Below are 16,136 nucleotides of genomic sequence, written 5' to 3' on the forward strand. Positions count from 1 at the left end.
ACCTCCTACTCTGCTCCTCTCCTCCCTTCACACCCAATCTGCCTCGGTCTTTCTCTATGCTCTACTCTTCAGCTGTGCTACTAACTTTTCCTTGTCAGCTCAAACAGATCTTTATATAGCAATAAATTGTCTCCCACTTGGTAGAGGCTCACTGTGGACAAAGCAGCCTGGTCTCACTGCTGGTTGGGCTGCAATGGTCTTTTGTAGCTGGGCTGTCTCCACCAAAGAACTTCTTTGCCCATTTGAGCTCTTCAGCTACAACCCCTCATTCCCAGTGCTATGTATTCCCCAACCTCAGTGCCTCCCTGACACTAACAGTGTGCTTTTGTGCCCCGCGGTGGCTTTGAGTGGAAACGTTAACTCATTAATGAGACAATCGAGCTTTGGGGTCACTTGTGGCCAAGAAACAGAAACTAGAAGAAGTCCGATGAGTTGAGGTAGAAAGAGAAAGAGTTGCAGAGGGTGAAGCCTGGTCATTGCAGAAGGGCTGGGTGGTAGGTGTGAGACTTGGCAGTGAAGACTGTAAAGTTCGAATTTATGAGAATGTGACTTGAGCCTTTGTCAGTGAAGTATTTATTGCAGGAGAAGAAGGAAAGGAAAGCTGGGGAATTTCCCTGAGAGGCAACAAGGTCTATGAAAATAAGTAAGTGCAAGGTGAGAAGCTAAACATTCCTGAGCTCTGCACCTGGCCATGGCATGCCACGATCGTGGCTTTGTGTCTTTTGATCTTGTGTAGTGACTACTGGTTGTGAGCCTTCACCCAGGGAAAGGCTGGGGAGTCCCTTGTGGTTAGGGGACCACTGCAGCATTGGCAATGGTTGCAAGGGGGAGCACCAAGACAGTGGTTTCTTTAGCTGCACTTGCTTTGCATTAAACACAATGGAAAGCAAAATATTGCAGAGGTTTTCTCTCAAAATTTCAGTGGTTGATTTAAAAAGTATGGAAAATTTTGTTGTGTGTCTGTCTCTGTCTTTTCTGTTTTCCTAATGTTAGGACCTGGTGGGGAGATTCCACTTTCATGCTGAAACAGAAAGTGTTTGTGCGTGTTCCCTAGAAATTCTGCATAAAGTTTTGAGGTTGTATATTGACTTAAAGACCTGTAAAAAATTTCTTAGGGAAAAAAAACTTTCAAGTAGATTCTGCAGAAAAAAAAGATATAATTTTAATCTACTTTACAGGGAAGTTGGTAGGGATTAATTAAGCAGTTAATGATTAATCTGAGCTTTGTATTAGTGCCAAATACTGAGCAGATCTATTTGTAAGGAAATGATGAAAAGTAATTACCTTTTAGAACTGAGAATCGGAAGAAGAATCATGAAAAACTATACCGGAAGTGCTGGAGAAAGTTCAAAACACTTTTTTGCATTGAGGAAATTGTACATTCAAGGTCGAATTAGCAATGTAACCTAGCTGCAATATTCAACATCAATATTCCTACCCACAAGTATAAACTGTTCCTCCTTAGCTTACTGAGTTTTGAAGAGTGCTCAGTTTTTACTTTCAAAAATATATTTTTTCCTCCAATTTGACTTTCATTTTTCTGTTTTTTTGGGTTTGGTTTTGTTGGATTTTTTTAGTTTGTTTGGCTTCAGCTTTTCCTACCCCTTAATTTAAGGTTGAAGGGAGCTGCAGAGGAGTGACAGTACAGAAGAAGGATGACAGCACAGAGATTGCACCCCGATGCGTGCCCACAAAGCCAAGGTCCAGCAAGGTCCCACCAGGGCCCTGAAGGGAAGCTCTCACCAGCTGCTGCCAGGGACCTACAGTAAAAAGGCACCAAAGAAAGTTTTGTGCTCCTTGGTGTAATCCACCAGCTTGATGTCGCTAACGTTCACCATTAGCTTGTCTCCTGCTTCTAAGGAGACCACGGCGCCCAGATAAATGGGCTGGAACCAGCTGTTTCCCTTTTCACTGAGGGTCTTGGTGCCGGTCAGCAGCTGGGTGGGCTCGGGGTAACTCTCAGTGACTTTGGTGATGATCTCAGTGACAGAATTTGTTTTACTGGACCCTTCAATGGGCCCTCGGAAAGTGACCTGAGCATAGACATAGTAGTCCCCAGACACAGGTATCACCAGTGCGTTGCTGGAATAACTCAGGTTGTTCTTGGTAAAGGCCAAGCCTCGCTTGTCTTCCCACTGCAGGATGGGCAGATGGTTTCCCACGGTGTTGGCGATGTCTTGTTTCTTCACTGCAGAAGGAAGAGAGAGGGAGAAGAGGTGGGTTAGTTCCCTACAGCCAGGGATACCCTGCTGAATGCAATCTGAGATCCTCCGAAGGGCAAGCAAATTAAATAGGGTAGGCAAAATGCTAGGACAGAAATGTTCTTATTTTATAGCTTGAAAACTGAGGTGAATTGGCTACAGGCCAACTGTCCAGTGATATTTTTGGACGGTGTCCATAGGGTGTCCATATCTGAGCAACCGGCAGTGAAAGCCAAGGATGCTTTTGGAAGACCTTGGCCAGCCCGGGTGGCCTGAAGGGGTATGCTGCAACTGGATGTCCTGGTTGTGGGCCAGATCCTGAGTGATGAGACTGTCCTTCCCAAAGGTTGAGTCTCACGGCACTGTGGAGCTTTACCCTGCAGGTCTGGGGTGCTATCTTACCTATTTACAGAGTAAAAACCTTGTTCTTAAGTGAAACCAGTGCTGGGGCAGTTGCACACATGGGTACCATGCCTGTACCTAATGGTTCGGGACAGTGATAAGAAATACTAAAGCATTGTTTTCTTCAGTAGCGATGGACTGCAATTATGTTTCTTAGACAGACACTACTGTCCTTGCAAAAGTTTCACAATGATCAGAATGATCTATCACCAGGCACTGAGACGCTTGAACTTCTCTTCCTGCCAAGTTGCTTCTGAAGGACGTTAGGGTTTACTAGCCCCTGTGTAAAGCTTTTCTCCCTCGGTGTTCGCAATTAAATCTTTTTGCTGTAGAATTACCTTTGGTTTACAGGTGTTATTTGAATTTACCAAAAACTCAGAAGACCCCACTGTGCTTCCAGAGGCCTGGTTCCAAAGCAACACATTATATTCAAAACCATTTTTATCTCTTTTTTTTTTTTTTTCGAAATGCTTTGCTGGAACAAAACACTAAGCTTGGTGTTAGGCTCAGCTTTCCTCCAGACTTTTTTTTCCCACACTTGCAGCTGCCTGTTTACAAGCAGAGCTCTAATCCAGACCCCAGCGTTAGTCTGAGCCAAGCAGAGGATGCTCCCCAGGCTGCGTGGGTCTCAGGGGAAAAATTAGGGAATGCTGCCCTATTCCCTTCATCTCTCTTCCACTATTGTAATTTGTCTCACAGGACAGCCAGGAGAACAAGCCCTAGTACTTAGACATTTTTCTACAGGGAAGCAAAAGGGTTTTCTCTGCTCTTTCCTGACTGCCACGTAAAATCATTGTGGTAAAACAGAGCTGAGGCAGTGGAACGGAAGAGGATAAAAACCATTAAGGTTCTGCCAGGTATTAAAATGCACCTGGAATGTTAATGTTAAATTCTGAGAGAGACTGAGGCAACTGATTTCCAGGATCTAAGACCATTTTCATGAGCTTGAGTTAATGTTTCAGGCTGATTTTGATTCAGTATTTGGGGAAGGGGTGTGTGTGCACAGGCAGGAAGGCAAACTGAATGAAGGTAAGGGAAACCTTTGAAATTGTCTTGGCAATAACCATTAGGTTTATCCTGGGTGAAATGAGGTTCAGAAAAAACTAATGTGCTCAGCTCCCAGTGGAAGCCATTTCCCTCTCTTTTCTAGCAATAAATAATTCTTAAGGAGACAAGAAGGTGTTAGGAGTGCGATTTCTTGCATATTCGCCAAGTAGCACAACAAAATAATGGCTTTTTTTCAGCCTGCCTGTCAGTGCTGCTGAAGTATCAAACCTTTCTGATCTTTCCCCAGGAGACAAAGTGCATGAGGAGGGTATTTCTGTGTGAGAGAATGATAGACAGGAATTGTGATAGCAAGCCAAGCTGAATTATAGAAGTATTATAAGGATGATGAGGCTCAGAGCCAATGGAACTTTGTCTGATACAGAGAGAGGGTGATAAAAGAAAGTGAAAGTACTCATGGTCTGCCTTCACCCTCACCTATTTCTTGGGCATCTAGGCACTGATCTGAGTCCTGGCATTTGGGTCACACTGAGGTTACAAGAGCTTGGATTAATACCTCCTGGAAATCAGCTGGTAGCAGACAAAATCTTGTTTGAGATGGAAAGCATCAGAAAAGATCGGAATATTTCCAGAACATGTTCTGGGCTCTTTTCCGTCTTGGGAATTTTGGGGGAAAATTGGAGAGAAGCTGCATGTGAAATATTCTTTTCCGTATACAATGACGCACTTAAAATGTCAACGACACTCAATTTTTCAACGTTTTTTTATAACTAACAGGCATCTCAAATGAAGTACATGATTTCATAACTCCTAGAATTAGGCAACTCCAAGTTTTACAGCTATAACCTCCCTTTTAGGATGAAGCTCGATCTAATGATGCTCTCTATTTTCAAGTTAATTAATTTTCCCCATGCTTTCAATACCAGTCAAGAGTAAAAATTCATGTTCAAGCACCTTTGAATACAATACGGCTCCTTTTCTAGCAGTAGTTGTAGTTTGTAAGTATCATTTATTTATTTTGTAAATATATGGAGCTATACTTCCTGAAAATGTACCCATTACACCAACTCTTTAAGTAAATAAAATCTGCTTTTAATAAGGGATCATTGCAACAGATCCTTCAACTTTCCAGTCCACTGTAAATTTTTGGCATCCCTTACACATGAAATCACTTCTCCTTTCCCAAAATTCCTTTTGCTTTAGTCCCTTGCTGTAGAATCCCTGTTGCTTGGCAGCTTTTGGGTACATTTTGTGGCATATTGCTGAACTTGTGGGGTTTCTACAACTCTTAGCCCTCACTGGTGTGGGAGCCTGATACTGAACACTGCGCTCTGAGGCCACACTCCTGGTCTCAGCCAGAGATTAGAGTCCGAGTCTCCTGTTGTAGGAAAAGCTCTTGTACTACTACAAAGTAGTAGTATATACTCTGTACTACAAAGTCCCGTGGCTGCAGTGTAGCTCAAGATTGTGGCCTGGAAGTTTAATGACTGCCCTTAAAAGCTCATTATTTCTGACAATCAAGTGGAACCAGAAAGGGATGTTCTACCCAGGTTTAGCAGAGTGCTCAGATACCATTGCAGCATGGTAAGTGCTAGCCGGGTCCTTGATGGGGTTTCTGCTACATCGTCCATCCATCAATGCCACAGGAGTAGGCATTTGTTTGCATCTTGACCCAAAGTGCAACCAAATAAGTCAGAGAGGAGGGGATGATGGCATGGCCCCGTCCCTGAAGGTGTTCAAGGCCAGGCTGGATGGGGCTTTGAGCAACCTGGTCTGGTAGGAGGTGTCCCTGCCCATGGCAGGGGGCTGGAACTAGATGATCTCTAATGTCCCTTCAAACCCAAACCATTCTATGATTCTATGGCACAGTCAGCACCAAATATAAATTAATGCACAAGAGAGAATAGGGATGGAGAATAGTCCTAGGTAAGTATTCCTCACTGGCTATAACCACCCTGGGACAGGGGATCTTGATGCCAGTTTGGATAACTTCAAAATGCTCCGTATGTGTTAAAAAGGCCAAGAGCAGGTGGAAAATTCATAATAAAGGAACAGGGGCCAAAACATTGAGTCATTCTGATACTGCTAATTCATTGGTGCGTTCCCGTGAAATGCTGTGGCTAGTTCTCATCCCTCTCACTCCTTTGCTTTCACCTTCAGAATATATGTTCCTAAAACTAGAAAAAGAGAGAGAATAGAGATCAGGAAGAGATTTCCTACAAGTAAGAGTTTGTAGTCTACCACCTTCATTTAGGAAAAGGTACCTGAGGTGGGGGAATGTAACAAAGATATGAAGAATAATTATTCCTTTTTCACTTTCTTTGCAGAAGTCATGGTTTCTGAGAAGACCAGGGTGGCACCCAAGAAATTATTATGCAGCAAGTTTAAAATAACAGGATATATTTTCTGACTGCGATGCACCATTGAGCTTGGGAACTCATTGCCAGAAGGTGCAGCACCAAAAGTATGCTTGGGCTAAAAAAAGGTCAAAGATAAGTTCATGGAAATTAGGTTCCCTGATGGCTACATAGTGCAGCAGCCCGGGTGTAGCCTTTTTACACAGAAAAGGAGGGATAAAAGCCCCATAGATTTTTCCTTTCCTTGCTACAGCCAGCAAAGACTGGCCCAAAACAGCAGGTTGAAGAGGGTGGGCACCGTCCTGGGGAGACTGTTCAGGAATGATGGTGAAGGAATTTTTGCAAATAGGGGGCCTAAGGAAATATGAAGAAAACTGTTGGGTGCTTCCCTGTGGCAAATGGACTTTTGTGCAACCCAGGGAAGTTCCCATCAGCTGAGCTCTGCTTTGACTGCTCTTCTGAGTCAGGCACTGGGAGCCTCCAGGTCCCTCTGCCATGGAGGGACTCAGGGGAATCAGAGAGACTGACACTAGCAGACACTGTCCTGTTGCTCTTGCAAACTTGCGCTTAAGCAAAGATAAGATTTTGAACAAGGACAAGTCAGTTTTGGAGCTCTAGCAACCTGTGTGCACAAGGGGATAGGACCAAGGAAGTGCATTAGGAAGGAGCTTGTGGATTAGGGAAAGCAAATTATGCTGGGAAAGAAATGAGCCCTGACACACTGATTGGTTTAACGCTGTATGTGAACTTGTGTGAAGCATCACACTGCCTCTTGCTCCCCTGGGACAACACACAGGGTGTTGGGAAGCCTCTACAGTGAGCTGTATTTTTAAGAGGTTTAAATTGCCTTAGGCCAGAGCATCTGGAGAGCCTTTCAGCACTCAGCCCCATCCACACAGGAACCAGCCATGAACCTTTTCCTCTTTCCTGGTAATACTTAAATTTTCCAGGTGGGTGGAGTTGTTCCCAGTTTGCTGCTCTGTGAGGGCTCACTTGGGCTCTGACTCAGCAGATCACTCAGATACCAGGAACCTATTTAAGTTCAGTTACAAGAGGTGCTCATTCCATGAAATAAACGGCTTGGAAAAAATTGGCAAGAAGAAACGTTTCTGTCAACTACCTCCTTCATGGCCCCTTTTCTACAAACAGAGGTTGCAGTAAATCTGTTGTGGTCAACAAGGCAAAGCTGATGATTATTTTCCCCATATTTCCTCCAACACCTGATCCTATGAGACCCATATAAACCAAGATTATTGCACTGCTCCATCTGTAATACCCGCGGCAAAAGCTTCATTTGTGAACAAGCATTACCTGTCAGGTGCGCTCTTGGCTTTTCTGCACTGGAAAATGTATCTGTAACTGCGGGGAAAAAAGGAAAAAAAAAAAAGTATGTAAGGACCTTTGATGCTCTTCAAGTCAATGAGATGTGAGCACTGATTCATTGTTCAAACCACAACATTGATGCCGCCAAGGAAGTGTGTGCAGCCCCTTCCCATCTCTGCATGTGATTGGGTCAGGAGTTATTTGCTGTGATTGCTTAGGGACACTGTTGAGGTAACAAAAATCCCTTTGCAAATAGCTTCAGGCCTGCTGCAGTGTCAACAGTGCACGTTGTGGCAATGTCTTAAATTGCTGGAGGGTGAAGGGAGGGGAGGTGTGGTGAGCACGGTCTCCCGAATCCGTACTTTTGCATATTTGGAGAGTTATCCCGGTCTCGGAGAGCTGCTGGGGAGGTCTGTGCCAGCACTAGAAGGAGAGAGTTTGCGCAGCCCTGGGGTTAGAAATGCTCATACTTTCGCTCTGGGCCCGGTTATCTCCCTGCATCTTATTGCCCAGGTTTTCCTCCCTCTGCCCCGGCTGGTTTGGCTGGGGAAGGGTTTGGGCAGTGAGGGCAGGCGGGTCAGAGGCTGCCAGCAGGATGCTGCGGCAGCGATTGCAAAACCTCGGGAAACAAAGGTATCGGGGATGGTGAGGAAAGGACTGGCAAACTTACCGGTGTGTACTGCCCGCTGCTTCAGAAAGCGAGAGCCCCTCTCTTCCGTGACCTGCGGGAGAGATTTGCGAGCGGTTAACTCCGGGCTCCAGGGGGGACCGAACCTCCACAGAGGGTGTGGTTTGCGTTACCCCAGAAAATGGAATATGCTACAGTAATATTATCGAGTTCAGCGAGAGATTTATGTGAAAGGACAAGCCCTGACAGGGCTTTGCTTCCTTGCAAGAGTTTTCTGCTGTTTGTTTGAAACCGCCCTCATCTCTGAAAGGGTGCCAGGGACAGGACCTGGGCTCTTGCAGTGGTGGTTGTGGTAAACTCCAGTCTTGGTCAGAGGCTGGACAAGCCCTTGGCATAACTGGGAGAGGACTGGCAGAGTGGCCGGTGTGAATTAGCCTTCACTAACCCTCCTTTGGGATGGTGCCTCCCTCCAGCACTGCTGGAGAACCGCTGCTGCTTGGAGGTTCTCCTGTCCCACAGTCTGTGAGGAACAAACAGAGCAATGCAGGTGATTCTTCCCCGTCTCAAGACTCAGCAGGTCTGAGCCTTTGCAGGAGCAAAGGTTCATCCATAAAACCAGTGAAGACACCAACCGAGGTGTATCAGCTACACCTGCTTGTCTTTCTATGTCTGTGTTATTTCAGACTGTGAGTCTGTTGCTTAGGTCTGTCCTGAGTGTTGGGTGAACTCCTTGGAAGACGGGAAGGAGCTGAGAGGGTCTGAGAGCTGGCAGAGGGTGAGCTCTGTGGCTGGCTGACACTCCACCGAGGGAAGGCAGGGCCATTCACCTCTCCTTGCCTCTTACGCTTTGTTGTAGAGCCAAATACCAGCACACTCATTACACACACCCGTGCCAACGTGCATTTGTGTGGCAGCAGGGCATGGCCCCTGGACTGTGCCAAGTGGTTCTGACGTTTAGGTCAAGCAGTTCAAAGGGAAGCTGCTGCCTGATTGCCACTCACCCACCAGGGCTGGTCCTTCTGAATCATCCCTGGGCATGGCCGGTGGCTTCTCGCCAAGAGCCAGCCCTCTTACGGCAGCCCGCAGAGCAACAGGGCTACTGACTGGAGGGGGCTGGCTCCAGATCTGGCCTCCCTGGGGCATGGGAAACATCCCTTACATGTTCCCCAGGGCACAGCTCGCTGCGGGTCGATGCCAACAGCGCGGTTGCACAAAGCAGACGGTCTGGGTTACGCAGCAGGCTCAGGGTTGGCTGTCGGGAACCCCGATCCCGCCACGTTTGTCAGGAGCTGGTGTGGTACGGTGTGTTTTATGGACAGCTACGATAAATACAGTGAATAGAGTCAACTGCCACCGAGCAGCTTGCAGCTAAGGATTTGGTGCACATTGCTTAATAAACAGGCTGAAATAGTATTAGCACACAGATTCTGAAGCTATCATCTCCTGGTGGCTGTCTCTCACACAACTTCAAATACTACAGGAGAAGTAGAAAATAGATAATTTATATTGTCCAACGGAAGAAGAGTATTTGTGGGAGAAAAGTCAGGGTTTGGGGACTTCTAGCTAGTAAGCCCAAAGGTATTTTAATGTTTTACTAGCAGTAAATATCCATGTGCTCCTGCAGAAAACCATAACTTCTAAAATAGTTGTTCCAGTGTGTTGGGAAAAAAATGGAGAAGGGAAACTCCAGGGAAACCACTCACTTTTTTCCTCCTTTCCTCACCTGCACACACATACAGAGCCCAGCCACAGGAGTCTGCTGCTCTGCAGGAAATGTCATCTAAAAGAGATGGTGGCATGAAAGCTCAGAGTGTGGCTGACAGAGAAATGGTGTTGCACTGTCAGTGAGGTCTCTGGGCCTTTCATTATGACTAATGACTTTCTCCAAGATCCCGTCTGCTCACTGTGGTGTCTAAACATGACTGTACTTTTGATGTGACACAGAGTCATAGCCAGGTGACTTTGTCCTTCCCCTCGTGGGAAGCACAAGATGGGTGTGGAGGATTTCTCTCCAACACTCCCCCTTGCTTTTGGCCAGATGTATATGCCTATATTTTACACCACTATTTATATGACAATTCCTACATGTTTATCAAGTGGCATATTTTCTAACAATGCTAAATACTGCAATCAGTCACAACCTACGTTTTATCATGTAACTTGAGTGGGACTGTTTACATATTTAAAGCCTAACTTCTGCTGAAGTGCTTCATATAAACGCGGATGTTGCAATACAAACAGAGGTGATGGAAAAGTGGGAAGGATATAAAGAAGAATTCTGCTTCTTTATAAAAAAAAATAACAAAATGGTTTTGACTAAAAACTGGGAAGAAGCTTTGCTTTTTATGCAACCTCAATTCACTTGTTTCTAAATAAGGCCAGATGGAAACTCCAGGTGCACGAGCTGCGTTCATAGATGCTCAAGGACAGTGTGGTGCAGTAGATAAAACAGGGTTCTGAAAGGTGTGAAATTATTCTGTTGCTTGGCAAAAGTAGATATATTTTTTCCGTAATTGTGCTGTTTGATAAGGATACAAATCTAAACTCCCTATAGAAAATATTTTAGCACTATTCAGTGCTACATAATGGCCAGGTATTAGTAATATTTGTCCTAAGTAGGCACAGATGTTGCACATGGAAGGTGTAGACGGGGTGGTTGAGGGAGAGCTAAGCAGCATGAGACAATAGAGAGATCATTTACACAATTAGTGTTTTTCTCTCTTTTCCTTTCTTGCTTAGCTGTGATTCTGAAAAGTTCACATGATGCCTTCAATTTTCCCTTTGGTTACTGTGGAGAGATTGTAAGCATCACTGAGTGGTATTGAAAATCCCACCCTAGAGCTGACTTGCAGACAAATGATGTCTTGGACAACCACCTTTAATTACCCTGAAAACTGCGGTATGAAAAACACTTCTATATTGTTTTGATACCAAGAATGTCCAAAAGCCCCGCTGCATTTATATCCATATATTGCTAAAGCCAACGGGAAGGGCTGAACATCCCCTCTTCACACACTTTGCCTCTCGCACCTCCAGGAAGGGCCGGGGGTATCCAATAGGAAAAGCAGCTTGGTATGGCAAGCAGAGAAATTAATAAGCAAAATATCCCCAGCACCTCCATCCACTCCATTTTTAGCACAAGATGCTATTTTACAGGCAGGGTCTCTGCAGGTCATACACGGTTCATACACCCACAATTTCACTCACTCCAGATGTGCTGCATGGCCTGGGCTGGGCACTTTTGGCAGAAGCCTGTCCCGTGGCAGTAAAAATTGGCCTCAATGGGAGTATTTTGGCTGGACTCCAGTCACCAGTGTAAGCATGTACCCAGGGCATGTGCTCACTGGCTTCTCTGCCCATGAGGACCATGTGCATCAAGAAGCAATGGCCAGTCAGGGGTCTTACTGCTGCCGGCTTTTGGAAGGGGAACCCCCCACACCTGGGCCGAGGTGCCATGCTGATGGCTCCTCCCCAGGTGCTTCTCCATCCCTATGGGTCAGCAAGCCATTTCAGCTTCTCTTTCCCATTTGGGCAGGCCGTCAGGGCTTCTGGCTCTGCATGTTCTGGCAGCCCTTATCTGAGCTTTGTTGCTAGCTTTCTGGCTTCATCCCTTTGGATGGGATCCAGGTGGAGCTGCTAGAACTTTAAAGTCCTTCCCGTAGTGCAGCAGCTCCCTTCTCCATTGCAAGGCTGACACACAGGTCCACGTGCAATCCTTTGGACAGGTTTTGGAATTCCCCTTTATGCTGCTTGTGGTCCTGCCACACCAAGGATGCCACGAAAATAAGCCTCAGTACCAACATCTCCAGGCCATGGGGCTTGATGCTCTGCTGTATTGGGCTAGCTGAGCGGGTGGCTAAGGTAGCCAGAGATGCTCTCCTGGCTGATGTGCCATTCCCTTGGTAGATTTGCACACTCAGACTGAAACTTGGCTTCCTTCTGGGGAAGGATGCACAGCAGTCCTGGCCCCTCCTCTGGCAGGGCACCACTAGAGCCTTTTATAGATTTCCACCTAATAACACAAGCCATGTGTTTTGCTAAAAGAACCCTATTTCCTCACCTTACTCTGTCTCAAAGCACAGAAGAAAGTGATTTCTATTTCCAAAAGGGAAGCAGTGTAGTGAGCCTGGGAAGTGTCAAGGGAAATCATTGGATTTGAATTATTCATGCAAGACACATTATATCATGCAAGAGAGAGAGACAACTGGTGGCTCACACATGTTGCTGCAATGACATAACACCCTGCTTTTTCCTGAAAGGGACATTTCCAGAGGAAAAGGTGAGTTTGTATCCCTCCAGAGGCAAAATGTGACACCATGAGCACCCACAGAGAACCAGAGATGAATAAACTGCCTCACGCCGCAGGCAAATCAAAGAGTCACACCCCTGTTGCACAAACCTTCCCCAGCTTCCCTTCTCCTCCTCCTTGCTCCAGGAAGGATGGGCTCAGGAATTTACTCCATCTGCTCCTCACCTGCTCAGCTGCCAGGTCCCTCCCTCCTCCCGGTGCTCGAGACGTTGGAAATCTGGCGTGTGGGGGCTGAGCCCTGGTCCTGTGGCAACAAGAGGACTCAGGATTCCTCCCGTGGACTCGCTGCCGCAAGGGTCAGCAAGCCAATACACATCTGGTGCGAACTTGGGTCTACCCACTTTCTCCCAGTACACCCAGGGCATCTGCATCCCAAAACCAGTGCCACAGAGAGCTCTGGCACACACTCTGGTCCCAACCTAGTCCTCCTAATTCAGGCTACCAATGGGGAACATGAGGAAGGCATCCTTCAGCAATCCAGTTCTAACACTTCAAACACGGGAGGAAATGCAAAAAGACATTTTCTCAAGAGTCTTTATGCCCAGAAATGTTCCCAAGGACTGAAAGAGCCTACAGCTGTGCTGAGCCCCAGGACGGAGCGCCCAGGCTCAGCCCGTGACCCGGCTCTTTGGGGAATCGGCAGAAAGAAACACAGGCAGAGAAATCCACCCGTCTGCACTCTCTTGCTGGACAACGCTGGCGACGCAGTCAGTCCGCAGCAGAGCAAATGAAAAAATTCAGAAAATGCAGAATGCAGCTGAGCTGTAGCCGGGCGCTCCACCCACGGGGCTTGGCACCAAGGCAGCGGGCGGCCGGCCAGCCCCGATGATTTTTCTCTTCCTCACTGGGACTCACAGAGGCCGTAACTCATCTGATCACCCCGTTACATCACTGTGGGAATACTACGTGCTCATAATTCACTGCATATGCGTGGAAGTACACACTAGCGTAGCCCAGGCTGGAGCAAACCTAATGGCTTACGTTGTGCTTTTCTTCTTAAGAAGCCAAACCCAGTCATGCAAATACTTTTCTCTGCTAACTCTGCCAGAGTCAAGAGCCAGGAACACATTACTCCGATCAAACAGGCTAATATTTTATTATTATTATTATTTCACTCATTTCAAGAACTGAGCTACTCTGCTCTGTACAGCCTTACGGGATGCAAACAAAGGGCAATGCAGCTGAGACTGTCCAAGGAACCTCTTCACTCCCTGTGCAGTCCCTAAATAGCAGTAACAGGGTCAGCACAGAAACATGCACTTTCACATGAGCAAGAAAAGGGTAGATTTAGCAGCCTGAGATATTGCATTGGGCGGTATAAGCATATATATTTATATAAGCATATATATATGAAGGTATAAGCGGGGAGCACAGAAGATGCTGCACTCAGGAGCTGGATTGCTTGGGTGCCAGATGCCGGCTGTCCAGACCTGAGGTCAAATGAGGGCTGGCAGGTCTCTGTGCCACCGAGAGCGCATGTGCACATGTGTACGGTTCTCACCGTCCCTAAACATCCCTAGGCTAAATCTGTGCAAGGTTAGAAAACTGCCTTCCAGGCCACTTACTAACACGGATTTCCTTTGCTGTTCCTAAGTGAGCATATAACACACATGTTAATTAGTTGAGGAATTTCAAACCTGGAGCTAAAATTCAAACCTTAATTCTTCAGACCTATACGCAGACATGTACCCCTCTCGCATGGGGCAGTCCTGCTGAATTCATAGTCTGCCATAGAAACAGGCACTTGTTTGCAGTCTGGCACAAGAAGGAGAAGGGTGACATAGAAGAGCATTAGAAGCAGCCACACCATCCAGCTTGTATTGCAAAGTGATTTTAGCCATCTGTCAAAGGAGAAGAGCTGAGCAGAACCCTGGATCCAGAGAAAGTTTTGATGAGTAAAAAACAGGATGCGAAATTTAGGGTCTGACCCTTTAATTGTCCCAAATCATATCTCTACAGGAGTTTACATTAATAATATAGAAGAGCTGTGTCTGCCTGCCCTGTGGTGGATGACGGGCACTGACCCACTGACATCAGCAGATGTTTGCTGAAATAGGACGCTGGGAGGGGAAGTTGCAGAGTTAATCCGAAAGAAGGGAGGAAAATGAGCCACAGTGTCAAAATCTGTTTGAAATCAGTGGAGAGACACTGATTTCCATCAGCTAGCAATTTTTCTTAAGCATTTCCTGCAGCATGTGAATAAAAGTTTTAAATTTGTACATTGTACTGTGACCTTAGTGAAATTAAGACAAGAGGAACAGAAACCGTTAGTTAAAAGGACCAAACAATAATAAGATTTATCCCAGGCAGATTTGCTTTGCGTAAGGAAGAAGGAATGTAGCAGCAAGTTTCTCGTGTTCCTTTAAACGTGAGAAAGTCATAAAGAGAATAGAAGAACCAAACAAACCCAACCCTGGAGACACGGGACGGGGCGCTCGCCTCCTCGCAGGGTGGCGGGACAGAAGCCATAGTCAGTCTCTTACCTGGCCGGCGCAGGAGCTGGGGGCTCTGAAGTTTCCAACCAGCAGGTAGGCAGTGGGCAGCGCCAGGACCAGGACGGAGAGCAGGCACAGCAGCACCGCGCACCGTATCCTCCGCAAATCCTCCCTGAGGTGCATCCTGGAGGCTTGGTTGGTCCCAGGAGTTCCCTCCTCCAGGGTTATCTCCACCACGCGGTCCATGCCGGCGCCTGGCATGCCAGCTGCTGCTGTTCCTGGATGGGAACCGGGAACGGCAAAACCTCTTCTGGCGTCTGCCCTGCATGGAGACCCCCATTAAATAAGAGCTGCCCCGAGTGTGGGAAGGCACCGACACACACACACCCTCCCTCCCAAGGAATGCACCGCCTACAATAGAAACCTAGCTCAGGGAAAGAGAGCACCGCAGCTCCCCGGGCTCCCCGAGGTGCCTACTGCCTGCCTCCGTCTGGCTTTTTTTCCCCTCCTCGCCGTGCAGAAGGAAGCTAGGAAAGTCCCAGTGGGTGGAACCAGGATAAACCCTGCTGCTGGGCTGGATAAGCATGAGAGCTTTTCCGCAAGGCAAAGGGAACATGAAACCAATGGGAGTGAAAGTGAGAAGGAGGGGGAGAGCGAGCAGCAGAGGCCAGCGTGCGGCGTCCCCGAGCCCGGCAGTTTCAGCACAGCCCCAGGAGAAAAGGGAAGAGTCTTTTAGGGAAGGCCAGGGTATCACAAGTGAACCCAAGAAGGGGGGGTCTGATTCTCTGAAACGTTGCTTCATACCTACCTTTTAGCAGGATTTGCGGTGGGCTGCAGATTGCTCAACGTCCCTTAGGTACCAAAGAGTCCAGGGACAGGCCTAAAATAGGGTGTTCTGCTGCTGCAGGGTTCATCTTCTCCGCTCTCCTTTTAATTTAACAGGAGCCTGTTATCACTACTTGGAAAAGCTGTGACTTTATGGCACTCGGGAAAGATTTACGTTGTCTTACTTTCTTGATAGTTGCTATGCGTCATTAAAAGGCCCTGCTGCCTATTGGCAACCTCAGGAGTTGCTTGGCAACTGATGGAGGTGAAACAAGCTCAGGTGGTAGCCTATGGCCAGAGGGAAGGGGCTCCCTTCTCCCTTCACCTGCCTGATCCCAGCCCACCTTCCGGCCTCAGAAAGGTTTAGACAGGGCTTGGCAGGAGCTGTCAGTGGAGATGTTGCCATGTAGACTTACCCAGATTGTTGAAATTGGAATTTTTTTTTTTCCCTGGGAAAACATGGTTCTCATCAAAACTGAAACTTTCTTTGACTTATCCACGCACCCAGACCAATGTGTAGAAACTTCTCCTTTTTCCCCTGGGTAGAGAAACAGGGTGGAAACTTACTTATTTTTTAACGAAAGAGCAGCAAGGTTTGGTTTCCCCCACCTCCCCGAGAAAAACGTTTCAGATTATTACAAAATAATACCA

The 16,136-nt window shown here is 47.0% G+C and overlaps 1 protein-coding gene across 1 annotated transcript; it reads right to left on the reverse strand.

The window, feature by feature from the left end:
• Positions 1-1,760: 1,760 nt before the first annotated feature.
• TNFSF15 (TNF superfamily member 15) lies at positions 1,761-14,906 on the reverse strand. The gene is made up of 4 exons (XM_074161265.1): positions 14,709-14,906; positions 7,959-8,010; positions 7,277-7,324; positions 1,761-2,188 (listed from the first exon to the last, which is right to left on the reverse strand). The coding sequence occupies exons 1-4, from the start codon at positions 14,904-14,906 to the stop codon at positions 1,761-1,763; spliced, it is 726 nt and encodes a 241-aa protein (XP_074017366.1).
• Positions 14,907-16,136: the final 1,230 nt, after the last annotated feature.

The sequence above is a fragment of the Numenius arquata genome, chromosome 19, assembly GCF_964106895.1.
Source record: "Numenius arquata chromosome 19, bNumArq3.hap1.1, whole genome shotgun sequence".
Taxonomy (NCBI): Eukaryota; Metazoa; Chordata; class Aves; order Charadriiformes; family Scolopacidae; genus Numenius; species Numenius arquata.

What these genes read in the sequence shown, in the direction of transcription:
- TNFSF15 (XM_074161265.1), bottom strand. Translation starts at nt 14,906, where the DNA reads ATGGACCGCGTGGTGGAGATAACCCTGGAGGAGGGAACTCCTGGGACC. An exon ending in CCAGCTCCTGCGCCGGCCAG is followed by an intron (nt 8,011 to 14,708) that starts GTAAGAGACTGA and finishes TCTCTCCCGCAG; the next exon opens with GTCACGGAAGAGAGGGGCTC. An exon ending in GCCAAGAGCGCACCTGACAG is followed by an intron (nt 2,189 to 7,276) that starts GTAATGCTTGTT and finishes TTCCTTCTGCAG; the next exon opens with TGAAGAAACAAGACATCGCC.